At 45.8% G+C, this 24,630-nt stretch overlaps 2 protein-coding genes across 4 annotated transcripts in view; one reads left to right on the top strand and one right to left on the bottom strand.

Moving 5' to 3' along the window:
- The first annotated feature begins 1,275 nt into the window (after positions 1-1,275).
- Positions 1,276-24,630, top strand: part of LOC125956176 (uncharacterized) — a 60,409-nt gene continuing 37,054 nt past the window's right edge. The window contains exons 1-4 of one of the 3 annotated variants that reach the window (XM_049687792.1): positions 1,276-1,884; positions 1,954-2,099; positions 2,177-2,227; positions 2,292-2,372. The gene's annotated coding sequence lies outside the window, so the exon portion shown is untranslated. Of the gene's footprint in view, positions 1,885-1,935; positions 2,100-2,176; positions 2,228-2,291; positions 2,373-24,630 lie in introns of all 3 variants that reach the window. The other 2 variants (XM_049687794.1, XM_049687793.1) reach the window with 2 other exon arrangements.
- LOC125955454 (uncharacterized) lies at positions 9,978-13,763 on the bottom strand. The gene is made up of 4 exons (XM_049686588.1): positions 13,353-13,763; positions 11,835-12,300; positions 10,359-10,702; positions 9,978-10,288 (listed from the first exon to the last, which is right to left on the bottom strand). Exons 1-4 carry the CDS (start codon positions 13,761-13,763, stop codon positions 10,277-10,279), a joined length of 1,233 nt encoding a protein of 410 aa, XP_049542545.1. The 3' UTR covers positions 9,978-10,276.

The raw sequence follows: 24,630 nt of genomic DNA, 5'->3' as shown, positions 1-24,630 counted from the left end.
ATTGCTTTGTTGCTGGACAACGCGCGGAAACAAAAATCAATCATAAAAACACAAACCGGCAAAAATGAAATAATCCATGTCGTTTACTGGTGAGCTCAACTAATCAAATTCTTTCAAGAAAATCACTCTGGCCATAATATATATAGTAATAGAATAATAGAAACTGCGATTAAAACAATGTTGTAATTATCGGGTGCATTGTGTTGCCATAATAGGTGATAAATCACGCTAGGGAATAATTGTTATTTCAATCATTTCAGAATAATGATAAAATACGAAATCGTGGTCCGTTTTAGCAACGAATGGAACGAACATGATCGTACACGTTTTGGTTTTTAAAGAAAACTGCATACAAGTACAATTGTTGCTCAGACCAAGACAAGTCGCATTAGATCTCACTAAGCCAAAGATAAGAAATAATACATCGTATTTTTAGGTGCAACGAGTGCTACGTATCGGCATCCACTATTCGTCTTTCAAAATCATCCAAGGACACTGCGAACCCAAAGAAGCGGAGGAACAAGAGACAGGAACACAAGACAATTGTCAAATCTGGAATCGCTAATTGGAAGATCAAAATGAGGAATCTAGTTTCACAATGCAACATTATGTGCGATGAACATCGAAACGCAAATAACAAAACTTGATGGAAGACCTCCTTCTTTCCAACAAACATTATCATTCTTTCGCGAAACATCAAATAGGATTATTGTGATGTTTTTTTCATGTCGAATTGGCATTTCATTTGTTTTAATCGCATTTCCCTGTAGAATGCCCATACAACGCGCTTAAGCGAGTCCCTTTGTCGATCCTTTGCAGATCTTTTGTCGTTTTTCGACCAATTACGCGGTTGGTTTTAAATAATGTTTCCAAGGGCTGTGAACCGCACCTATGCAAATGCACGACCGCATTTGCAACCGTTGTTTCCAACGAAAAGCCTTCCTCGTTCGCTAGGGAATCCTCGCCGAAGCAGGCGAACTCATGAAACATGATGGCCCCTTAAGCGGTCGTGCAAATCTTTTACATGTTTCTAAAACACAAGTTTTAGTTATTATAGCCGTGGCATTAAAAAATAGCGCCAATTTCGACGCGACGCTTGACAATAGTTTGATTTCTCTCTCTCTAGCTTGCTGGAATAAGGTTTCTCTGCAGAGTTGATTGCTCTCAATAGACGACGTTAGAAAAGGACCGCCACATTGCCAAATGCGTTGAATAGTGATGTTCGCTCATGCAGTCGTGAAGTGTTCGTTCTGGCTGTTGGTTGTGCTACGCGTGGCTCGCTGAGGGCATGTGGTTCGGCGTTGTTTTAATGCCGTACATTTTAGTGCAGTGATTAGTGTAATCACTGTGTCGCACTTTTCTCTGATCAAAAATCAGAAATCAGAGAAATCGCAGCTGTTTTGCATGTAGAATGCATGTTTTCTACTGCTCCAGCCACGAGGTTCTGTGCGTGTGCGTGTGTGTGCTTCAATAGGTGACAGCTCATTTCGTTGCTGTGGAAAAGTGTTGCTAGAAGAAACGGACAAGCATGGAATAGATAAAACCCAGTAACCTTTGGTTTTGTTTGTGAGGAAAATATATGTGCCTAATGCTTTGCGAATTCTTGCGTAGCAACAAAATGGTGGTTTTGCAATAAAATCTAATTTATTGTGTGCGTGCGTGCGTTCGTGTTTGCTATGCGAACGAATCGGTTTGAAGCAAAACCACCAGTTGCTTGTGTGTGTTTATTTTGTTTTTCTTTGGCCCGGATCTCGGGGTCGTGCTTTGGTGTAATATGAGGATGTGTTTGAGGAATATTGCGTGACTGCAGAATATCGCCAGGATGATACATACCGAACTCTAGGAAGCAGTTCGGTTTTCGGAATTGTGTTTTGCCGGCACAAGGTACGGATGCATTATAAAAGTGTGACGGTTGTGTTTATGTTGTTTATCCAGCCTTTTTTTCTTTAGCAGCCAGGGTTGGCTCGAAAAGCATTTGCCATAAATGAGGCACCAGCTTATCTTGCCATAAATGAGGCAACATATTATCTTGCCATAATTGAGGCACCAGCTTATCTGGCCATAAATGACGTGTTTCTTAAAATCGTTGTGATTTTGAGGTAAGTTGTACAGGTGTTATTCGTTTGTGAAGTACTTTTGAGTTAATTTATCCTTTTATTTTGATCCTTAATTTCAGACCTTTGACCGATACTAAATGAGACTTATGCTGCGTGATCTACATATTGAGGTACTGTGATCGATGAAACATTTCAGTATTGGTTTTATAGCACGATATGTTTTTTTTTTAACAGAGCTCGACGCAGCGAATTCCCGAAAATGGAAAACGAATTACTTACATCGAACAAGACTGAGAAGCCTTTTATTCAACAAAAGTAAGCGCTAAATTAAGAAAAGTAACACCATTCATTTCAGGCAGACCGAGGCACCCGGTGCAGATAAGTCAGTATCCGCGGCCTTGTTTTTCTCCCTTGCCTTTTCAATTTTCACGTCCCACCAAGACTCTGGGGTGACGTTGATGATCTTGGTGTTATGTGTGCTATTGGGGTTTTATTTCCAAAACTTGTCTTTTAGTTATTATCCATTTTTACCCCTGCTGCTGACGTGCTGCGGCCGAACAATCTCTGCCAGCTGGTCTGCCTGTTCCGCAAAATGTACGAGGGACAGCATAGTTTCGGAGATTTTCGGCACCGCTCTGGTCGTCGATATCAGAGTAGCAATCAAGCACCTCCGAATCGATGGCTGCCAGCACATGGTAGTATTTGGTTAGCTTTTTCGTTATGCCACATTACGCGAACTGCGCCTCCAGCTGCGCGAACCATAATTCAGGAATTTCTGCCATAAAGGACCTATCTTTATCGCCACCCGATTTACGGAGTAGGCGGTTGGTGGCTCTTCGTTTTTCTGGGCGGCTGCATCTCCTGTCGTGTCCTGCTTGAGCTGCACCCGTTCCAGCTGTAGGCGGATCAGTTCGTCCTGCGGGTTTTCCATAGCCATTACTTACGAGCGTATCCGTTAACGCGCGCTGTTCCTCAGTCGAGAAAAGCGTGCTGTAACCTTACTCGCCCTGCCTCGCCCTGACTCGCCCTTCTTGAGTGAAAACTATTTCTGTGTCTTGTCTTGTCAGAATTAAACTTCAAATTAAAACTAACTTATGGAGCCTAACATACCGGCCACCGTGAAATATTTTCAACATTTAGTCAGCAGTCTTTAATGTAAACACTCGAACGATACCATAGAGTCCGGGATGCACGTCCACAATACGGACCAATGGCCCAGGAGTAGGCAGGCTTTCGTCCTTCAGGATGATCACATCGCCAATCATCAAATGCTGCCCTTGGGGCTTCGTCGTTATCGGTATCTGCAGCTTCTTCAGATACTGGTATCTCCACTGGTGCCAGAACCGTTGAGTATGGGCTTGAATCCATTGATAGAAATTCAACCTGTTCTGGGGCAACTGCTGTAATTCGTCTTCTCGAATAGATTTGAACGCGTTCCTTTCGATTCCCACTTTTTACTTTAATCAGTTGGACACAGCTTCGGAGGTTTTTTTTATTAATCACATAACACTTGCAGTCGAAAGCAAGGAGGTATCCGGAATCGTTCTGGAACACGTCCGATCCGGTCGATCGTTACAGGAAGGCTAGTCCGAAGCCAGCTTAATATCCAACGCCGCTTGAATCGTTTAACGATTATTTCTCGAATTTCAACCGTGACGTCGAGGTGGCCACAAGCTCATTCTTGGCTCCGATGAAATTCGTGGCGTTATTAGAGTAAATGTGTTCTGGTTTGTTTCGTTGGGACATAAATCGATTAAGAGCCATCTTAACTTCATAAGACTCGGGGAACAGGCACAACCGGCCACCTACGTGGGGATTACACCTTGAGCATCAAGATATGGGCTGAGTAGTCGCAGCTTCGACTTGTCCGGCAGGAATCCTTTTCGTAATGCTTTAACCTCTTCGGGAAATGCTTCTGCCTGCACCAGCTTGGACAAACTCATTTTGACCGACGCCAATTCCTTCACCTGCAGGTATCTAAGAGCGAATTCTATCACATTGAGCAGAGTATGATACGAAGAACATTTTGTAAACATCTCGTGAGCCTCACGAGTTTGGGTAGCGAGCATGGCTTGCTCTTGCTCAACCTCTTCATTTGTGGGTACACTTGGCGCAATACTTTGCGGTGGCCAACATTCTTCCATTTTATGCAACCATATCGCCGGATATCAGTTCACGAGCAGAGCAGCCATGGGACAAGATGTCGGCGGCCTTCCCGATGAGCGAAGTGTGGTGTTGGCGTAGGTCGCGGGCTTATCCGCCGACCGCTTCATTGTTATCATCAACGTGTCATTTCGTTTCGTTTCGAGAAGCGTTTTCGTTAAGTTCCTCGATGGTGCGGATCACATCGTACACGCCCCGAAATGTTTTGCCTGCTGCTGGCTTGACTTGAGGGTCATCGGGCGGTGTGCGTGATCTTCTCGAGTGACTCATGTTCCGCTTTGCATCGATGTGCTTCGTCCAAGGTCACGTTCGTCGTGTGCCGTGTACGCGGCATCGGTTGCGGCCGCCCTCGTTGCTGGGTCAGTGGCCGATCGTTCGTAGCCACTTGACGCTTGATCTCGGCCAGCTCTGTTCGAAGCGCATCTCGCTCGCTTTGCAGGCCGGAGACGAGAGATGTCACCAATTCTCGGAGAGCGACCAACCAGGCTGGCTTCATTAGAAGCTAGCCTGGACTTTAGGTCTTCGCTCTCATCAGCCGCTTCGAGCCGACGACGCGGCCGCACGCCTGGGCCGCTTCGGCATCACAATCGTTGGGCTAGTGTGCCGAACACTTCGGCGACACGCCCCGCTTCGCGCTCAGCCAGCAGTTTGTTCTTCCGATAAAAGCACGTAGCATAAGTAAAACCCGATTGAAATGGGTTATCATGCGTGTAATGAATCGAAATAAGTGAAACGAGTATTCGCAGCAGATTTTTGAAGTATTCCTTTTATTCGTAAAGGTATATCTGCATACTCAAAAGAAAATACTGCCTTTCTCGCTTGACTCTTTTCGACTGACCGTTTCCCCTCGAATCCCTATCGTTCTTCCGATTCTCTTTATTCCCTTTCTATTCCATTTGCCAATCTAGTTCTATTCCATTTATCGATCTCTTTTCCCTCTCTAGTTTACTTTCCCTAGAGGGCGCTGCTTTCTGTGTTGCCACTATGGCAACGGTGGAGGGGTACCACCTAATATCTAACAATGCGCGTGACGAATGAAAAAAAATAGCTTCCAAAAAAAGCATCGCTAATGAAGAAGAAGTAATTGTTTTGAGGGGCAATCAATAGTAATCCGTGTCAGCGCTGACATAGATAACGAATTGATAACCCTGACAATTCCGTTAACACAGGGCTGTTAAGTAGTTTTCCTCCTAAGTAGTTTCACATTTATGTGGTGGTAGCGTCCTTCGAACATACGTCTACCACCATACTTTTTTTTAAGAATTCTTACCACCTTTGCCGGTGTTTTGCTGAAAAAGTATAAAAAAATATTTAAAAAGTGGAAAGTGGAAAAGAAAATCGCTTCACCCAATGATCCGATCCCACTCTCCGTATTTTGCACCCTTGAGGATGTCTCTGATTTCCTTCCCGGACGCTTGTAACTTGGTTTTTAAGGCGGAGCCCCTAACCGAACGTTTGCTTCCTTCACTTCACTCGCACTCACCTCACTTTCGTGGAGGTGTGTATTAGATATTTTTCCTGGAGTTGAAGGTAGCGAGTTTGGGACTTGTTTATTCACTTATTTCTTCTTTTTCTTTTTTATTCACTTATTTTTACTATTAACATTTACACGAGCAGTAGAAGCAGAAGCCTAAAATAAAGTTTGCTTACTGCATTTACCTTTATCCTGTCGATTTAATTTATCACATCTTTTTTACGTTCAACACGGCTATTGTTGCGACAGAGCGGTCGTGTATTCCCCACGCGCCGTTCCTACGGTTGCCGATCGTACTCGTCCGTCCTTACTCTCACGGGTTTTCGTCCGCTAACAGTACGATGTCTCCTATCTTCACCGAACTGGCTTCTTCTTCTCGCCACTTTGCTCTGCAATTGATCACCGGTAAATATTCCCGGACCCACCGATGCCAAAATCCCTCAGCTACGTACTGCGACGTGCGCCAGTTGTGTAAGAGGACGTCTCCGTCATCCGCTATATAGTCGAAAAGCTTCCTTCCGACTGAGGTTCCAAGCAGGAAATGGTGTGGACTGAGCGCCTGCGAAACATCTGCGCATCTACAGCCACGTGCGTAAGGGGTCGAGAGTATCATCAACTCTCCACCTCGATGAGAGCGTTGCGTAGAACTTCGTCGGAAGGCTTTCTCGAACGCTGCGTAGAGGGCGGCATGAAGCTTTAGCTGGTACTGGGTCCTACGAACCCACGGGATACTTCCTCCACGTTCAACATCTTGCTTTGGCCGTTGCACGTGTTCCGGGGTGCTAAATAAATAAATTCATGATAAAATTGATCAGCTCATGTATTGCATAAATATTCGTTACTTCATCACACTAGTAGAAAGAACAGTGTTTATTCGTAGCGCGTTAGTTCTATTCATGGATTTTACAAAAAAAAAAAAAATGCTAACAAAAGGAATTTTAAACTATACAGCCTTTGCTCCATCACATTACTTCTTAACCCTAGCATGCTATGCTACTCTACGATTTTTGTACAGCTTAGGTACACTTTTTCTAACCCCTTTTAAATTTTTTTCTGTCGAGAAATTGCGTTGTCTATCTTCCTGATTATAAACTGTATAACATCCTTCTCATCTAAACCATTGTCTGTCATTTGTCTTAAGAAGGAAATCACATTTTCGAACTTGGAAAACGCCACTTTATCGAGATCTACCGTTGGGTGTACCCAAAGGGATAGTTCGACGTCTTGTCGGGGGTGTGCCAGCAAGGCAGGCGTCGGCGAGTTTTTGCTTGCACTCGTGGAACGCGCGGCGCGCGTCTCCTCTGTCCACGTAACTTACGTCCGATCGTTTCGCTTGTTGTCGCCACACACCTTTACTGTACCTGTTATTCTTTTTCCAATCTTAAATGGCTGAAGCCAACCGCTTGAATGCAGTTTCGTTGGATGAGGACGTCACAAATCTCCTGCGTGTTGAGGCCCTCCTTTGAATTCTCGATTAATCTTATACCTTACGACCAATGCTACCGCTCAATCTCACTAAGCTCGGTGGCAAAAGTACGTGTAACTGGCAGTACGGGTTGAGATCCAAATATTGCACTTGTCATTAAGTGATGATTGTTCCACTTAAACTGTTTCCTTGCGTAGAAAGGGTCTATGCGACTGCGCCACTTATGTTGTCTGACCTCACGGGTTTGCTTAAAAAAAGGATTTTATTAAACTATCAGATGTTCATTGAGATGTGTTCACTGTTTGAGTGGTCGTGAAGAACTGAGCTGTTTGGTCTGATCCCTGACTCTATTTATACTATCCCTACCCTTGTCGTCATCATCCAAAATGTTCGCAAGAATTAGGAACGCGTCCTCCGTGTGACGTTTGCCTACGTTGTGTCATATTTTGGCCCTTCAACTTTCAAGCTCTTTCAATTTTAAAGTTTCGTCCAGCTAGTTTCACCACAATGATGATTATGGTAAAACTTGTAGCCTGATGAGCAATTATGGTCTTCATGGTTTTTTGTTAATTCACGGATTTTGTCCCTGTTGCTCATGTGGAGGTACGTTGTGTTTTGTAAGTTGATTATTATTTGGTTTTGCAAATTCTGCGTTGGTACGTTGCTTGGTAGTTTCTGCGTTCTGAAACTTGCACAGGAAAGCGTATTCCACTTTCCGATTCCAATGGTTTGGCTGATTTGGGGCGTAACTAAAATATTGTTTATTTAACTCGTTTATAAAAGCTGCCAAGGTTTCATTGTCGATATACCAGTTTATGCCTTCCCAATTTCGTACAGCCATCTCGTTGTCTGCACAAGGTTTTCATATTTTGGAGTATTTCCTTGATCTTCCTATAGTGGACATGAATTGAGTCCTCCATTTTGGTCGACCACAGTTGCGATTGATAAGTCGCTAGGTCGGATTTAGCACCGTAAACTGCTTTAAGGATCTCCGCTACCTGCTCCTACTTCGTCGGACTCCCATTAGCACAAATGGTGTCTCTAGCTTTGCCCTCAATTTTGTTTATTATTATTTGTTCATAAACTGTCATCGCTTCCTGCGTGACTCTGTTTCTAAAGAGGTTTTAAGCATTTGAGGCTGTTGTAAGCCATGAGTTTAATTGCCTCTTGTTTCAATCAAAGCTATGAATGGCTTGTGACGTCACGGTTAGGACACCATTCTGTTCACTTCGTATCGAGTACCTGCTGTTTTCACTAAACGTGTGGAAGAGGGGTAGGTTGCGAATTGTTTCTTAGCACAAATCACACGCTGATCGGTGGATGTTGTATTCATTCGGTTTGGTGGTACACCGGAAAAGAACACTTGTATTGCGAAGCGCCCGCACGACTGCGATCATGGAAGTTGCTCCGTGGTTGGGGTTTAAAAAAAGAATGTTACACTTTTTTTCTGATGAAAGGGGTGAGTGTTAGATACATTCGATTTCGAGGTTTGTTTTTTTATTTTGAATTGATATATACTTATGTTGTTTGTGCTTACGGGTTTATTTTAAAAAAAAAGGAATTTATTAAAACTACTAGATGTTTACAGAGATGTTCACTGTTTGAGCGGTGGCGAAGAACTGAGCTGAGCTGATTTGGTCCCTGACTCTATTTATACTTTCCCTAACCTTGACGTCATCGTCCTATCCGATGATCTAATTCTTATCCGCGTGAATTCGGGAAGTCAGCATGATCGGGTTACGTCTGCGATGCTTCCGTCACTCGATCATAAGTGTGGCTGGTTTCGCGTCACCCAGGATGATTCATCGGACGCGAATCTGGTACATCGCGTCTAGGCTGGATTCGTCTGAAGATCGTCGGATGCAAAACTGCTGTGTGGCGTCTAGACGGTCTTCTTGGTCGTTGTTGGTGGCGATCGTTGGAACTGCTACCGTGAAGCGACTATGTCCGTGACTTCGATTCGTCTGAAGATCGTCGGATGCGAAACTGCTGTGTAGCGTCTAGACGGTCTTCTTGGTCGTTGTTGGTGGTGATCGTTAAAGCTGCTGCCGTGAAGCGACTATGTCCGTAACTATATTACGGGCTGGGCCGTATTTATTAGGATGGGAAATGGGTAAAGAGTATATGGACAGGCATTTCCTCCTGTCGGTACCCTTATACCGGGGGTGCTTGGTGGTTAACCCTATTTCTTTAAGTCTAGTTATAGTCCTGCCGTAGGGGATCGCTAGTTTGGGGACTTGGCAGGTAGTGGTGTTCCATCACGAATAGTGGTAGTGGGTCTTCAATACCGACCAAACGTCGGTTACAGCGGTGGCTGAGTAAGTCGTATACATGACTTCCTGTCCCATCATTGTTGGTTTCGCAGGGTCGTGGCATTAGCGTATGTCGCTTGACCTGTGTATAAGGTGTATGAGAAAAGGTCATTAGTGAATGCCAACGATGAAGGTGTCCGAAGCGCAGAAGCACTCTGGCGCCGGTCTTCTACTCCCTGATGCCGCTGCCGATGCGTTACTGGGGCCTTCAGAAGTATCATGTCTTGAGCCGCCAGGGCATCCTGGATGGGAGCCCCGCACTGCCCAGGAGACGCATAAGGGGAGCTGCTTGACTGTATCACCTTACGTTCTAGTAGTTCTTTCACAATGTCTTTAACTTTGTTCCTCTCGCCGTACGATAATCTACGTGGTTTACAATATAGTGGCGACTCGTGGGAGACGACTATCTTCATACGGTGTTCAGAAGGAACAATTCGATCGACGGGAAAATCAAGGTAATTTTCCTTAATGATAGCCAGAATGTTTGATTTTTCTGCGTCGGATAACTCGTTACCTACCGAGAAGAAGTCTTCCTCGGTGTCAATATCATTAATGGCACATATTTCCTCAAAAACACTATGCTGAGATTCCGGTGGTTTCAATTCATTGGCGAATTGCAATTGTATTTGGAATTTCTGTAGGAGGTCACGACCAATAACAATTGGCCGGGACATGACAACTTGAGACAATATAAAGAAGCAATGGTCCTGTTTGCGGCCACATAAATCAAGTTCGCAATTAATTCGTCCCCGAGAGCTTAGCAGCGCTCCACCGAGTCCTCTGTAGTTAATTCTTTCGGCATCTTTCAGAGCTTCCTTGGGCACGAGATGATCGCTAATAAAGCTTATCGGGCTTCCTGTATCGAGGAGAGCGCTTATCTTAATGGAATCTATGAGCTTAGCATAATCTTTTAACATTAGGCTCACCTGTTGCACCTCATGAAGTGCAACGTCATGAACGGCAGCGTCCGGGACAGCAGCATCGCAAACGGCAGCGGCGGTGACGGCGGTGACAGCAGGATTGGGGCAGGTGCGATAAGTGTGCCCCATTCGATGGCACTTGAAGCACGATCCATTCGGGCGAGGAGGCATAGGACAGGCGCTCTTGTAGTGTCCCATCTTGGAACAGTTATAGCAGCGGGGTTGTTCCTCGTTCGTTCGAATCTTGCTGTGATCGGGGATCGGCGCCGGCTTCGCTGTTGGGCGCGCAATAACCGGACGCATCTCTTCGTAGCTCTTCAAAAACTTTTTCAGGTCGTCCATAGTACGAGCTGTGAAGCGAATAGCAGCGGTGTTCATGGGGTCACCGATCCCATCTAACACAATAGGGATTAACTCTTTCTCGACGATAGTGTTCGCGTTGATTTCCAACATGTCCAGGAAATATTTGGTGATAGTCTCGTCCCGAGATAGACGACGAGCTCGCAGCCGACGATAAATACCTTCAACCGACCACGATTTCTTAAAAGTGGTGAGAAGTTCTCCTTTGAGGTCGTTATAATTCTCAGCTGCAGCATTTTTAGCAAGTAAGGCTGCAGTCCCACCGAGCAGTTTACGGGTCGTGTGCATTTTTTCCGCATCGCTCATGCCTTAAGCCCGGCATCCACATTCATGCATGTCGTCAAGCACGGAGCTCCTCCCACGTTCGCGGTTGCTCAACTAACGTTAGGATAAATCCAAGCTTCAAGTCAACTTCAATTTCAAGGCGCATTCAATTCGAGGGTTATAAACAGTACCTGACCATTCGCTTAATTCCGGGATGAAAGTGCATATGCACTAAAAGTATTTAGTTGTTCTTGTTTTGGTGATTCTAAATGTCGCAAAAAGAGTGTCTTGCCTTGATGATTTTGGTTTTAGGATCAAATCAGGCGCCACCAAAGGTAATAAAAAAGCGCAAACACCGAGAGTGGACGAAGATTTGGCTGCAGAAAAGAAGCCAATATAGTCATGGGCGCCTAGTGGAGGAGCTGAAGCAAAGCGCACCATCGGACTATAAAAACTATCTGAGAATGGACCCAACAACATTTGAGGAGCTTCTAACGATGGTCGCTCCTCTCATAACAAAGAAAAATACGCTGATGAGAGAAGCCATTCCGTCCGAGCAACGTTTATTAGCGACAATAAGGTATTTAGTCACCGGAGGTACCTTTGAAGATCTCAAATTTACGACAGCCATCGCACCCCAAACACTCGGCAGAATAGTAATTGAAACGTGTGAGGCTATCACCATCGTTTTGAAAGGATTGATAAAGGTATCTATATAAAGATATTGTGGATATGATAAAACTGTTTATATGGTATTATACGCTATACCACTACACAAAAAATAACAATCAAACACGTTCGTTTTCGACTCAGCTATTGTTTATTCATAGGCTGAAAAATTGCTCGGCACTGGCGAACATGAATTTGATGGTGTGTTTAACATGGTGTTTGAAGATTGAGAAGTGATAGAGGAAGCTGGTGATGGAACTATTGTTGGGACATTTGGAAATTGAACCTGATGTGGCATGTAATTGTAGGAAGGGTGAATGTAAGGGATAGGATGATGAACTACTTGAGGCTGGCAATTGAGTGTCATGCATTTGCGGCTTAAACCGCCCATCAATCCCTCACTCAGTATCTCTTGAATGCATGCCTTTGCGATCGCTTGATGATCTGGCTGCATCTTGGCCAGATCAACCGCCCATGCATTAGCCGTGATTTGGACATCAGTGGGGGCAGTAGGAGATTTAGGACGCTCGTATGCCAATTCCATGAACTTCGTTTGTTTCTCTTGAATTTCTTCGATACCGCCTTTTTTAGCTGGTCGTTTACGGCTAGAGGCGGGTAGCGACAGCGGTAGCGAGCTCCTGGATGGTTCATCGATCTAAAACAAAATTAGGGGGAAAATTATGTAGTGTATAGCGTATTTTTCTATACATGTAATTAAATCGAAACTAAAAAAATCTTAATTTATGATTTTAATAATTTAAATCATTACAGGTTCCTGCAAATCAGAATGAATGGAAGGTTGTTGCTGAACAATTCGAAAAAAAATGGAATTTTCCCCACTGTATCGGGGCCATAGACGGGAAACATGTAACCATTAACAAACCACCTGGAACCGGTTCATTTTATCGAAACTATAAGAATTCGTTTAGTATTGTCCTGATGGCAATCGTAAACGCAAACTACGAATTCTTAATGGTCGATGTGGGAACCAACGGAAGGGTTTCAGACGGAGGAGTGTTTTCAAACACAGAATTTTACCGCCGTCTTATGAACAAGCGGCTACATATTCCAGAGCCAGACAATTTAACCGGAACCGACATTACGCAGCCGTACGTTTTAGTGGGAGATGACGCATTTCCGCTAAGTAATAATTTAATGAAGCCTTTTTGCCGAAAGAATCTATCCAGAGAGCAGGCAATATTTAATTATCGACTTAGTCGTGCCCGTCGTATAGTAGAAAATGCGTTCGGAATATTAGCCAGTCGGTTTAGAATCCTTCAGAGCGAAATCAACTTATGCCCAGAAAAAGCAATAGAAATAGTTCTTACGTGCACACACTTGCATAACTTTTTACGGAAGAAAAAAGGTGCAATCTACAACCATAGAGGTTACGATTTTGAGGACATAACAACAGGAGAAATCTCAAATGCTGACTGGCGTTCCGATGAGCAATCCCAATTGCTTCAATTAGAAACGCTACCTGGCCGAAACACGCCTGTACCGGCAAAAGAAGTAAGGCTCAACTTCTTACGCTATTTTACTAGCGAGCAAGGTGCTGTCGCTTGGCAAAACAACATAATATGAACAAAGACTCTTTTTGTTCACTTGATTAACTAAATTAATTTTTGGTACATGGTCCAATAAATTGGTGTCTACGAGAAAAAAAACTACGTGTTAAACAATAAATTATTGTATAGAGTTACATACCTCACTAAACACCTCTTCTTCCTGGTTCTCCTCCCGGTAGTCTTCCAGTGTGGTTACTCCTGGTGCTTGATTTTCTTGTTCTTGCAAGAAATCTAAATCGTTGTAGTACCATAAGCTTGGTACATATACTTCGTCTGAACCGATGCCGGAACGCATACTGTCCCGAACTTTTTTTAGTTCGCGACGGTAGGTCGAGCGCAGCGAGTTTAATTTTGTCGATACGGTGTTTTTATCGGCACACGGATCAAACTCTTTCATTTTGTTAACCAGCTTCAGGTATGCCTGGTCTCTCTTGTTACGATCTTTATATCCATCGCTTTTCACTTTCCACACCTCGGGGCACTCTCTATACAGCTGAATAAATTCTTTTATAAATTGTTTCTCGCTTTCTTTGTGCGATTTTTGATCCATTTTGTTGTTTTGCGGGATTTGGAAAAGAAAACCACTTGTTTGTTTGTAAACAGAAGACAGCTGTTATTGGCAGGTGAAGTTTGGCAACACTGTGACAGTGTTCGAGCCACACCTCAACGCGGTCTGCTGGGCCATCGCCGGTAAATTTTTCAATGAATTCCTCGAATTTTGGCCGGCGATAATGTGGGCGGTCCTCCAAATTGGCCACCCGGGCGCGTAATTCTAGGAATTCCAGTCGATTTATTAGGACACTCATTTCAGCTTCCATGGTGTTCCCTTCCTTTGTGTGGCACTCTGCGACGCCATCTTTGCACTGGGCACGTGCCGCAGGGTCCACACACACACTCTCCTGAGACGGCGCGGGGCTACTTTTTGGCTGTCGATCGGCCGAGATAAGCAGGCAATCATAGAGTGAGCGAATTTGGGAAATTGTGGCTGTCTCCGGAACGTTCACCTATCAGCCAACACACCCAACATATGGGTGACGCGTAGGTAAGAATGGGGCGGATAATTGATTTGTACAATAAAATCTTGTTTTTAGAATTTAGCTTCGATTTTCTGTTTAAGAAACTGTACAGGATTTTTAGATATTTTTCGCATTTGATCGTTGTGTTGATATGTGTGCGAAATGTGAGTCTACAGTCTAAATGAACTCCTAAGTACTTTACTGATTTGTTCCAAGGTATTTCAACGTTTTTAACTTTGAGGTGCTTGTTTGGGAGGTGACGTTCGCTCGTGTTCCTAGTGAAAAATATTGCTTCCGACTTTTCAGCGTTTATGGTCATTTTCCATTTATTGCAGTAAGCAACATAGCATCTATCAATGCTGTTGTTGAGGTTTCTAATGATCGGACCGGGGTTTTTACTGGAGTAGCTCAAGGCTATGTCATCGGCGAATAGGTATTGGGTGCCTTTGAGATTCTTAGGAATATCGGCGATAAATATGTTGAATAGGATTGGGGAGAGGGTGCTTCCTTTGGGGGACTCCTGCTGCTGGGATGTAGATTTTGGATTTACTATTGTTTATATGTATTGAGTTTAGCCTGTCTTTCATGAATGAGGAAACGATTTTAGTTTGGTACTTTGGAAATTTGTGTTCATACAGTTTGTATATGAGCCCATCGTGCCAAACTGAATCGAATGCCTTTTCGGCATCAAGGGTTATTAGGCCTCTGGATTTTTTTTTATTCATGGCTTTGACTACGATGTTTTCGAGTCTTTGGAGCTGGTGTACTGTAGACAATGATTTTTGAAAACCGAATTGAGACTTCTGGATTATGTTGTTGGCTGTGGAGTATTCAGAGATTCGATTGGCTATGGTTTTCTCAAAAACTTTCCCTAAGCAACTGAGTAAGCTAATTGGTCGATAATTTGTTGGATTTGTGTGGTCCTTGCCAGGTTTTGGAATTACTATCACTTTTGTTTCCTTCCATGTGGCGTGGAAGTGTCCGGCTTGGAGGCAATAATTGAAAATGTGGCTGATAAAAATCAATGCTTTGTTAGTTTCACATTTATGTGGTGGTAGCGTCCTTCGAACATACGTCTACCACCATATTTTTTTTAAGAATTCTTACCACCTTTGCCGGTGTTTTGCTGAAAAAGTATAAAAAAATATTTAAAAAGTGGAAAGTGGAAAAGAAAATCGCTTCACCCAATGATCCGATCCCACTCTCCGTATTTTGCACCCTTGAGGATGTCTCTGATTTCCTTCCCGGACGCTTGTAACTTGGTTTTTAAGGCGGAGCCCCTAACCGAACGTTTGCTTCCTTCACTTCACTCGCACTCACCACACTTTCGTGGAGGTGTGTATTAGATATTTTTCACTGGAGTTGAAGGTAGCGAGTTTGGGATTTCTTTTATTCACTTATTTCTTCTTTTTCTTTTTTATTCACTTATTTTTACTATTAACATTTACACGAGCAGTAGAAGCAGAAGCCTAAAATAACGTTTGCTTACTGCATTTAGCTTTATCCTGTCGATTTAATTTATCACATCTTTTTTACGTTCAACACTGCTACTTTTGCGACAGGGCGGTCGTGTATTCCCCACGCGCCGTTCTTACGGTTGCCGATCGTACTCGTCCGTCCCTACTCTCACGGGTTTTCGTCCGCTAACAGTACGATGTCTCCTATCTTCACCGAACTGGCTTCTTCTTCTCGCCACTTTGCTTTGCTCTGCAATTGATCACCGGTAAATATTCCCGGACCCACCGATGCCAAAAACCCTCAGCTACGTACTGCGACGTGCGCCAGTTGTGTAAGAGGACGTCTTCGTCATCCGCTAAAAAGTCGAAAAGCTTCCTTCCGACTGAGGTTCCAAGCAGGAAATGGTGTGGACTGAGCGCCTGCGAAACATCTGCGCATCTACAGCCACGTGCGTAAGGGGTCGAGAGTATCATCAACTCTCCACCTCGATGAGAGCGTTGCGTAGAACTTCGTCGGAAGGCTTTCTCGAACGCTGCGTAGAGGGCGGCATGAAGCTTCAGCTGGTACTGGGTCCTACGAACCCACGGGATACTTCCTCCACGTTCAACATCTTGCTTTGGCCGTTGCACGTGTTCCGGGGTGCTAAATAAATAAATTCATGATAAAATTGATCAGCTCATGTATTGCATAAATATTCGTTACTTTCTACTTTCTACACTAGTAGAAAGAACAGTGTTTATTCGTAGCGCGTTAGTTCTATTCATGGATTTTACAAAAAAAAAAAATGCTAACAAAAGGAATTTTAAACTATACAGCCTTTGCTCCATCACATTACTTCTTAACCCTAGCATGCTATGCTACTCTAAGATTTTTGTACAGCTTAGGTACACTTTTTCTAACCCCTTTTAAATTTTTTTCTGTCGAGAAATTGCGTTGTCTATCTTCCTGATTATAAACTGTATAACATCCTTCTCATCTAAACCATTGTCTGCCATTTGTCTTAAGAAGGAAATCACATTTTCGAACTTGGAAAACGCCACTTTTTTGAGATCTACCGTTGGGTGTACCCAAAGGGATAGTTCGACGTCTTGTCGGGGGTGTGCCAGCAAGGCAGGCGTCGGCGAGTTTTTGCTTGCACTCGTGGAACGCGCGGCGCGCGTCTCCTCTGTCCACGTAACTTACGTCCGATCGTTTCGCTTGTTGCCGCCACACACCTTTACTGTACCTGTTGTTATTCTTTTTCCAATCTTAAATGGCTGAAGCCAACCGCTTGAATGCAGTTTCGTTGGATGAGGACGTCACAAATCTCCTGCGTGTTGCGGCCCTCCTTTGAATTCTCGATTAATCTTGTACCTTACGACCAATGCTACCGCTCAATCTCACTAAGCTCGGTGGCAAAAGTACGTGTAACTGGCAGTACGGGTTGAGATCCAAATATTGCACTTGTCATTAAGTGATGATTGCTCCACTTGAACTGTTTCCTTGCGTAGAAAGGGTCTATGCGACTGCGCCACTTATGTTGTCTGACCTCACGGGTTTGCTTAAAAAAAGGATTTTATTAAACTATCAGATGTTCATTGAGATGTGTTCACTGTTTGAGTGGTCGTGAAGAACTGAGCTGTTTGGTCTGATCCCTGACTCTATTTATACTATCCCTACCCTTGTCGTCATCATCCAAAATGTTCGCAAGAATTAGGAACGCGTCCTCCGTGTGACGTTTGCCTACGTTGTGTCATATTTTGGCCCTTCAACTTTCAAGCTCTTTCAACTTTAAAGTTTCGTCCAGCTAGTTTCACCACAACGATGATTATGGTAAAACTTGTAGCCTGATGAGCAATTACGGTCTTCATGGTTTTTTTTTTGTTAATTCACGGGTTTTGTCCCTGTTGCTCATGTGGAGGCACGTTGTGTTTTGGAAGTTGATTATTATTTGGTTTTGCAAATTCTGCGTTGGTACGTTGCTTGGTAGTTTCTGCGTTCTGAAACTTGCACAGGAAAGCGTATATCCACTTTCCAATTCCACTGGTTTGGCTGATTTGGGGCGTAACCAAAATATTGTTTATTTAACCTAAGTTAGCGAGGAAAGTAATTTTTAAAAGCTTTTTCTAGCACTTTATTTTCTCGTTCACTTTTCACCAGTGATTCTATCAGAGAGAGCTGAAAATTATGTGTTCTTTCTTCCGCTTTACTTTCCTGACTCCTGGCGCGCTCGCGATCGCGCGCAATCGCGCGAAATCGCGCGCCTTCTCTCCTGATCCCGCTAGAGGGCGTTCACTTCCCTCGACTGTCACCGGTGGTGAAGTACCAAATCGTGTTTTGGCAACACTCCCCCCGTACTTCTGCCACCGGTGACAGCTCTGTGTGTACTTCTTCCTTCTTACTCGATCTGCTCCCATTCTCTTTCTAAGTCCCTATCTGTTTTCCCGTGATCGTTACCACGTGGAAACGTTTTACGCGACGCGGTTAATTGTGATTGTGATAAACTATTAATAAATTTTCCAAAACTATTGGTAAATTGTGATTGTGATGACGCGGTAAAGATGATTGTTTGCACGAAACATAAGGGGGGTTTTTATTTGTCCTACGTTGTGTTCCCTTTTCTTTTTCGTTTTACAACCTTCTTGAGCACACTCTATTTTCCGCATTGTTTCCGCTTCGCTTTTCTAGAGTGAACTGACTCTTCTATCTAGCCGCGTTGCCAATCCGAGTTCCCGCCACGCTTGGCGAAAACGACCAGTGACCACCGGCAACACTGAATGATATTTCAAATTTCAACATAAAATCGTTATTAAACAATCTGCGCGAACATCCTCCCACCCTTGACAGAATGTCAATAATTCATAGTCATACCACTTCCAACCCTACTCCTATTATCTTAGCATTATTCCTGCGAGTCAGGAAGTAAACATATTTTGGTTATAGGGCGCGTCATATCGCCACGTGCGGTACGAACACTCACTACCCGCGGAATCCCATCCTTCCCTGGATGGATCTTAGTAATACGAGCCAGAGGCCAACGCGTAACAGGCAGCATCTCATCGATCAGGATCGCCATACGTCCAAGGCGAATTCCATTGTTACGGGACGCGCGCACCGTATCCTTCTGCAGCTCCTGTAGATATTCGCTCTTCCAGTGCTTCCAGAACTGCTGTACCCTCAGTTGCATCTGCTGTAGGCCGCCCAGCGAAGAAGGACTGATCCCCGAGTAATCCGGCTCCGGGAGAGCCAGCAACGAAGATCCAATCAGGAAGTGCGCTGGTGTTAGTGCTGCCAGGTCATTTGGATCGCTAGACATGGGCAGCAGTGGGCGGGAGTTCATGACGGCTTCAATCTGGCACAGGACGGTACAGTATCCTTCGAACGTTAGACGCGCACCACCCAGCTGACGATATAGATGTTTCTTGGCGGTCTTCACCGCCGCTTCCCAAAGGCCGCCGAAATGAGGCGCCTTCGGTGGCACCAAATGCCATGTGATCCCTTGATCCGCACATACAGTTGAGATGATGCCCTGATCCTCACTATTGTTGAGCATCACGAACAATTCCTTTAGAGCGCTCCGGGCACCCACGAAGTTGGTTCCATTATCAGAATGGATATGGGCAGGCATACCTCGACGAGAGATGAAACGACGCAAAGCGGTTAAAAATCCCGATGTAGTAAGATCACTTACCAATTCCAAATGCACCGCCTTTGTGGAAAAACAAACGAACACACAAAGGTAGCATTTAACGCTGGCTGCTTTCCGGTGGGCAGGTTTCATATACAGCGGTCCAGCGTAGTCCACACCGGTGATTGCAAATGGACGGCTGGGAGTAACACGAGATGCAGGTATCTGGCCGATTTGTTGCTGAGCAGGAACAGGATGCGCTCGATTGCATCGGAAGCAGTTCCTCACCACCCGCTTCACCAGGTTTCTTCCATCCAATGGCCAGTATGTTAGCCGCAGATGAGACAACAACAACCGCCCTCCAGCATGCATCTGGCGACGATGCTCATGCTCTGCGATGAGACGGGCGAGGGGATGATGTTTAGGAAGAACAGCCGGATGTTTCGATTGATACGGCAGACGCGATAATTCCAGCCGACCGCCCACACGGATTAAGCCATCTTCGTCGAGGAATGGATTCAAGCGCCGCAGCGCCGAAGATTTCGGGAGCATCTGACCCCCACTTAACAGTTTGACTTCAGTTGCAAACCCATCTTGTTGAGCCAAACGCACTACAACGTTTCTGGCGATAGTTAGTAGCTCTGCGGCGATTTGCAATCTACATGGTTGCCTCTGATGGCTGCACCTGATGGTTGCATTCTGCTTCTTGGGATGTTGGTTCTTGTTGGCAGCAGCACGATCCCCTGCTCGCTGCCTTGCCTTGCGGATGAACAAGACACAATGAGCGATCACTCGAACTAAACAGTTGAAGGTAGACCATCGCTCAAACCAGGGATTCACCCTGCTTGTTGTTTGTACTGCTACAGTACACACTTTCATTTCAATTTCCGCCTCTGCGGAGGTTTCTGGCACATTTTTTGGCCAGCTTTCTTCAGTCATTGCCAGCCAGGCGGGACCCCTTGTCCAAGCGCGTGCATTTATAAACTCTGAAACCGTTAATCCCCTGGATACCAAATCTGCAGGGTTGTCTGCTCCGGGAACATGCCTCCAGGAGCAATCACGAGTGAGTCCTTGTATCTCCGCAACACGATTTGCCACATAAGTCTTCCACTTATTAGGCGGCGATGCTAGCCAATGGAGGGTTACTGTGGAGTCGCTCCACAATATTGGCTTGGTTGATGATATGCACGTGGCCGTTTTTACTCGGTTGTAAAGCTGTGACCCGAGCAGAGCCGCGCAGAGCTCTAAGCGAGGCAGGCTCACTCGCTTGAGGGGTGCGACGCGGGACTTTGAGGCAAGTAGCGTTGTCGTGATGCGTCCACTCTCCTCGGTGCACCTTGCATAAACGCAAGCACCATATGCGGTTTCCGAAGCATCGCAAAATAGATGAAGCTGGATTTCGGAGAGTGGCTGTAAGCAGTACCTGGGAAACCTTATTGACTCAAGCAACGGCAACTCACAATGAAATTGGTTCCACTGTTGAGCCAGCTCATTCGGAATAGGATCGTCCCAATCTCCCTTCGCCAGCCACAGCTGCTGCATGAGAATCTTGGCCTTCACAACAATTGGACCCAACAGGCCCAGGGGATCGAACAGTTTTGCTATGCTCGATAGCACACTCCGTTTAGTGGGAGTGTCGATGTGATTTACTGCAGCCACCTTGAAATATAATTCATCTGTTGTTGGCATCCAACATATGCCTAGCGCCTTAATTGTGTCACTGTGACCAACGCTTACTGTAGCTCGTGTAGCCACCTCTTCCACTCTCAATCCTTCAAGAACTTCTGGCTGGTTCGAAGCCCACTTACGAATTTCAAATTTGCCTTTCGCGAGCAGCTCTGTCAATGATTGTCGCAAATGGATTGCATCTTCTTCATTGTCAGCACCACCAATGAAGTCATCCATGTAGAAATTGTCGCGTACCGAGGCCCCAGCCTCTGGGTACTCCGATCCCTCATCCTCCACTAACTGCAGCAACGTCCTTGTAGCGAGGAAAGATGATGGTGCGAGGCCGTACGTGACCGTGTTGAGTTGATACGTTTGGATCGGTACCTCTTGATTGAATCTAAACATTATTCGAACTAGCGACCGATCCGACTCATCCAATAATATTTGGCGATACATTTTCGCAATGTCACCGATTAGTGCGACCTTATAGGTACGGAACCTCATGACGATATCTAATAGGTCCTTCTGGACGACAGGTCCAATGCAAAGGGCTTCGTTCAGGGAATAACCCTTAGCAGTCTTAGCTGATGCATCGAAGACCACTCTAACCTTGGTTGTAGTGCTATCTTGTTTGAACACCGGATGATGTGGTAAATAGTACGAACATAATGGCTTGCTCTCTTCTTCTGGGGATAATAGGTGCATGTGTCCCATGTCCAAGTACTCGTGCATGAATTGATGGTAATCACATTTTAACTCTGCATTTCGATCCAGTCGTTTTTCCAATAGCTCAAACCGACGTAATGCAGTCTTTTTACTGTTACCAATCATAGCGTCGCTGCCTGGCTTGCGCGGCAGCTTCACGATATAACGCCCTTCCTCGTCACGACGTGTTGAGGATTTGAAAAGTTCCTCGCAGTATTGCTCCTCTGGCGTATAATTTGTCCTAATTTCCACTGATTCCATTTCCCAGAATTTCTCGACTGCTGCTTCAAGTGATACCATGCACGGCGGATTAATGTCACTGTCTACTCGGACCGATGAACTTGCAGATTCGGCTCCAACTGGACCGGTGGCTACCCAGCCAAAGACACTATTTAAGAGCACTGGGTAGTGTGGATGCGGCGCCATTTTCTGGTTACTGAAGAACTGAGGATAGTGCCGCGCACCTAATATAATGTCGATCGGTTGCGACTTGTTAAACCAGGGATCAGCTAGCCTGGTATTGGGTGGCAATGACACCTTTGGGAGCTTCAAATCCCAAGAAGGTAGCTTTGATACTAGTTTGCCCATCACTAAGAATTGAACTTTCAGCGAAAATTCCTCGTGGCGTGATTTCAACTCTGTGAAAACCGTGCCCTTTGCCGGGCTGATGTGCTGTCCGGCGCCTTCCAACGCAATATTTGCCTTTGCCATAGGTAGCTGAAGGCGTTTTGCCAGCTGTTCTGTTATCAAATCGGGTTGGGAAGCACTGTCCAACAAAGCACGAACCGGATGCGCCACCCCGAACGCATCGATGATGTTCACTATGGCCGTTTGGAGCACCACACTGCCCGCATTAACCGCCATCGCGCTGATAACTGACAACTCTGATGGCGGCTCGACGCTCGTCGTCGTTTCGTCGTTGTTGATGATCACTGCAGAATTGGGCTCCGCTGCACGGCTGCCGGTGTGCAACAGTGAATTATGGCGTTGCTTGCACTGCTTGCAGCCATATTTCCACGGGCATTTGGCACACATGTGCCCTGCACGCAAGCAGTTGAGGCAACGTTTCAGCGTCATGATGGTTCGACGCCTTTGTTCCGGCTGCTGGGACAGGAATTTAGGGCATTGCTGAATCCAATGCTCCTCTTTGCACATGGCGCATCTGGGCCCCGGCTTCGCCATGGCCGCGAAGCTTTTGAAGCTGGATTGCGCCGATTTGTTTGCCCTTAGCCCCCTCGCATCTCGATGTAGGGCATTATCCTCCTTGGCCTCGTAGGGTTCCACACAGCTAGCATCATCCACTATTTCGCCCATGTATTCGGCGAACAACTCCAAGCTGGAACCGGTTTTCCCACGGCGGAACGCCGCCCACCTCATACGATATTCCGGTGGTAACTTGGCGACGAGGGACTGCATAAGACAGGGATTTTGAAGATGCTCCGGCAAATCCGCTGCCCTAATGTGATCGCATAGTCCCTGTATTGCGTTACCAAACTTGATGATCGTCCCAAGTTTGTCCGGCTTTGGTGTGGGAGCTTGCTGCACCTTTTCAATGAGGGCCTGGATCAACCATTCTGGCCGTCCGAATCTTTTCCTCAGCGTTTCTATTACTTGCGGCACCGACTCGGGCAATATGAGTCGGCCCTGGACCGCTTCCAGGGCAGCACCCTTGAGGCATCGCTGCAGTCTTAGCAGATTCTCCTCCGGTCTGTAACCGCACAGTTGAGTCGAATATCTGTAGCTTGCGTAGAAGGCCGGCCATTCTTCCGGCTTTCCTGTGAAGGCCGGCAGTTCCTTGGCCAGAGCCCTTCTGGCCGCCACCTGGTCCCGCCGAAGGTCCCAATTATTTGGCGATTCTTCTGCTTGCGCGACCGGCCTGGTTTCAGCTTGGAATGCATTATCGGTGTTCGCAATCCAATTACGTAGTCGATTTGATTTCGCCGACGCCACACTTGCGGCTTGACTGGCAACACTTTCTTCCTCCAGAAGATCAGCCTCAATACGGAATTGCTCTTCCGCGAAATGCTTATCAAGCTCGATGGCTTGTATCTTCGCTTGCAATTGCGCGTCAATGACCTCCTTGGCTGCTTGCTTCTCGTCCGCAAGGCGCTTCAGCAACAGGGCGCGCTTTGTCTCGCGCATGGATGACGTGGTTCGCTGTGAACCTGCCTTCACTGACTTCCCGGAACTAATCATGTGCTCCGCGGCTCCGTCGTCTGCCACTGCTTCCGAGAAGACGCTGCTAGGCGACGACTTCTCGCTTGGCGCGTCGGCCAATTTCGGCTTGGCCCTGGCGGCTTCTCGCGTTACAATAGGGGAGCGACCGGGCGTATGAAAACCCTCATCGTCGCGCAACCCCCGCTCACGCTTTGCCTTCTGCTTCTTTGGAGGCATTGTTCAATAGCAACACACACACGCAACCGAAAGAAACAGCCCGAAACCACAACACGCACTCGCGGTGCAGCACTTTTTCCGGAATGTTCCTCGAGCTGATGCAACAGCTCTCTTTCTCTTTTGTACGGAGCACGGTCCGTTTTCACTGACGCGCAGCGGTGCTTCCCGGAATCGATCCGCAGACAAAACACCCGGCACGCAGCACGAGTCTTGGTAACGCCTAATACGCAGCGCTACCGGCTACGGGTTGTGACGAAATAAAACACACACACAAACGTAAGTCTTGTTGCGATTGCGTTTCAACTCTCAACACGCGGTTTTCCTTTGCACGAAAGTTCTTGATCGGCTCGAACACGACGATCAAACAACTATGATTTTAACCGGCCGAAATTTGCTCTCAAAGCACCCCGCGCACGGTATTCTTCAGGCCGCAACACGATGCGATTCCAAACCGGCTGAGTTTCACGTGAACACTCAGCTTCGCGCCGCTTGGAATCTAAGAAACTGCAAACCGCATTTGCAGAATCCTTTCACGTTATACGGCTGTTACTTGTGCTAAACACACACTC

This window comes from Anopheles darlingi, chromosome 3, assembly GCF_943734745.1.
Source record: "Anopheles darlingi chromosome 3, idAnoDarlMG_H_01, whole genome shotgun sequence".
In the NCBI taxonomy this organism is placed as follows: Eukaryota; Metazoa; Arthropoda; class Insecta; order Diptera; family Culicidae; genus Anopheles; species Anopheles darlingi.
The sequence above is the reverse complement of the archived record's forward strand: the minus strand, read 5'-3'. Positions and strand labels throughout refer to the sequence as shown.

Bases quoted from the DNA above. Each gene is read 5' to 3' on its own strand.
- LOC125955454 (XM_049686588.1), bottom strand. From the start codon at position 13,763: ATGGATCAAAAATCGCACAAAGAAAGCGAGAAACAATTTATAAAAGAA. The intron at 12,301-13,352 runs GTATGTAACTCT...ATTTTGTTTTAG, and splicing joins AAGAAGAGGTGTTTAGTGAG to ATCGATGAACCATCCAGGAG. The intron at 10,703-11,834 runs GTTCGCCAGTGC...TTCGCTTCACAG, and splicing joins AAACACACCATCAAATTCAT to CTCGTACTATGGACGACCTG.